The sequence below is a fragment of the Dipodomys ordii genome, unplaced genomic scaffold (assembly GCF_000151885.1).
Source record: "Dipodomys ordii isolate 6190 unplaced genomic scaffold, Dord_2.0 Scaffold4648, whole genome shotgun sequence".
In the NCBI taxonomy this organism is placed as follows: Eukaryota; Metazoa; Chordata; class Mammalia; order Rodentia; family Heteromyidae; genus Dipodomys; species Dipodomys ordii.
Genome location: NW_012271862.1, coordinates 1 through 2,372, shown reverse-complemented (window position 1 = coordinate 2,372; position 2,372 = coordinate 1). Strand labels below are relative to the sequence as shown.

General features: G+C 55.0%; 1 protein-coding gene across 1 annotated transcript; it reads right to left on the bottom strand.

Moving 5' to 3' along the window:
- Positions 1-7: 7 nt before the first annotated feature.
- LOC106002200 (transmembrane protein 201-like) lies at positions 8-1,084 on the bottom strand (the record flags this gene model as incomplete). Its single annotated transcript, XM_013037116.1, has 2 exons — positions 8-237; positions 732-1,084. Coding segments are annotated over 2 exons (576 nt in total), but the record flags the coding sequence as incomplete, so codon positions are not given.
- Between the last annotated feature and the right edge of the window lie 1,288 nt (positions 1,085-2,372).

Below are 2,372 nucleotides of genomic sequence, written 5' to 3'. Positions count from 1 at the left end.
CCCCCCCCCCGCAGTCACTGCTGCTTCTCTGACCTTCGGGGCCGGAACCTCCTGGGGCCTGCTGCCTTCTTTGTAGCCACAGCCGCGGTGAAGCCCACCAGGCAGCACAGGGACGTGGTGCTGAACTTGAGCGTGTCCAGCCAGCTGGGAGCGGCCGCCTGCAGGTACTGCCCAGCCAGGTGCAGCCCCAGCAGCAGGGCCCACAGGCAGGTGGCGAAAGCGTCAATTCTTCTGAGCCTGGTGGAGATAGGAGCAGGGATGAGTGCCCGGAGGCATATGGGATCCCTCCCCTCCTTCCAATCTTGTCCATCTATACCTGGACCTGCTCAGGGGATGGGGACTACATCTCTCCTCCAACTCACTCTGCCCAGCTCTAAGCCTGTCAGTGCTTCTCCTAAGCATAGCTCCCTCAGGAGGTGTGGAACACGGGCACAACTCTCCTAGAGATCCTGCTGCTGCTTGTAGAAGGAAGCAAGTCCAGAGCCTGCCCTTCCTCGCCTCCATGGCCCAGGGGCAGGTGGCTCCCATCACCCTGACCCTGCAAACAACCGCCCAGCTGCAGAGGGCAAGGGGTGGGCTGGCTAAGGGCCACGGCCCTCTCTCAGGCAAACTCCTGGCCCTTAGAGGACAGGGACTTGTCTTGCCCAGGGCTCCACACACCAGCCAGGCCTCTGGGCCTTGGTCACAGCATGCAGACCCCTAGCCACGCATGCCCACAGCCCCACACGCACCTGATCCGGCCGGCCAGCAGCATAGCCAGCAGGCAGGTAAGCAGGCCCAGCACCACGATGCCCACCTGGTGGCTCTGCCCAAAGGCCCAGGCCTCGAGCAGCTTGTCGGCCATGTGCTCTGGCAGCAGGCCCAGCAGCTGCCGCCAACCCTCAGGCTCAGTGGCAGTGCTGTTATCTGGCACAGCTGAGCCATTGCCACCAGGGGGCAGAGCCGGAGGCAGGGCAGCCCCTGGGGTAAAGGGATCGCTGGGGCCATACAGTGCAAGGGTCAGCAGGAAGGCGCAGGTCAGGAAGGCCAAGGCCCGGAGCAGGATGACCTGGATTGGGGCCTTCATCATGGAGGAAGAGAAGCTCTGAGAGGGTGGGAAAAACACAAGTCAGAGACGCCAGAACCCACAGCCATCGGCACCCCCATGTAAGGGTGCCTGCCACCCCAGCCCAGATGCTCCCACGCACCCAGTTTCATGCCCCTTGGCTCTGGCCTCGGGCTCACCACTGCCCCACCAGCTGGTCTCACTTCCAGACCATCACCCCATTCATCCCACGGGACAGTTCTGTGTAGAGATGAATACCACTCCTCTATGCTCACCTCCTCTTAAAGAAATCTTTCCAGCAAGGCACTGGTGGCTCATACCTGTGATCCCAGCTACTCAGGGGGCTGAGACCCAAGGACTGAGAAACAAAGCCAGCCCCGGCAGAAAAAGTCTATGACACTTTCTCCAACTAACCAACAAAAAGCTGGAAAGAGATGTGGTTCAAGTGGCAGAGTGCCAAGCTTCAGCATACACACACACAAATCTTTTCCAAATAAGAGTATCATTTTTGTCATGTTCTCACACACAAAAAAATGCTTTTTATGCGTTAAACTAATATTGCAATAACCGGGCAGATAACTCTGGCAGAAGTTAAAAAACAGTAGTAAGTTATGAAATCTAGGAATCAGGAGGTTAGAATGAGAAGCAAGGGCGTGAGGACAAGGTCCCCAGAGGCTGTGGCGTGGATACAGGAGTAGAGGGGTGGTGTCTGGTGGGGTCTAGGGTACATCCTAGGACATAAGGAGTAAGGCGTTCCCTTGGGGGATGGTTTACTCCTCAGTCTACTTGCTATTACGTCTGATTTTTATTTCTTTTTGTGGTGCTGGGGATTTATCCCAGAGCTTTGCATATGCTAGGCACATGTTCTACTTCTGAGCTACACTGCTGGCCTCTGATCTTTTATTAAAAAGCAAAAACAAATTAAAAAAAAAAACCCAGCTGAGTGTGGGTGGCTCATGCCTGTAATCCTAGCTACTCAGGAAACGGAGGTCGTTGCAGACTGTGGTTCAAAGCCAGCTCCAGAAAAGTCCCTGAGACTTTTATCTCCAATTAATGACCAGGAAACTGGAAGTGGCACTGTGGCTCAAAGTGGTAGAGCACTAGCCTTCAGCAAAAGACCTCTGGCCCTTAGTTTAAGCCACAGGACTGACCAAAAATAAAACAACAACCACCCCTCCCCCATCCCAAGATATTCCATTCAATACTGTGATAAAAAACAAATGCTTTTAGGGCTGGGAAGGTGGCTCAGTGGTAGAGTGCTTGCCTTGCATGCATGAGGCCCTGGGTTCGATTCCTCAGCACCACATAAGCAAAAAGAAAAAAGCTG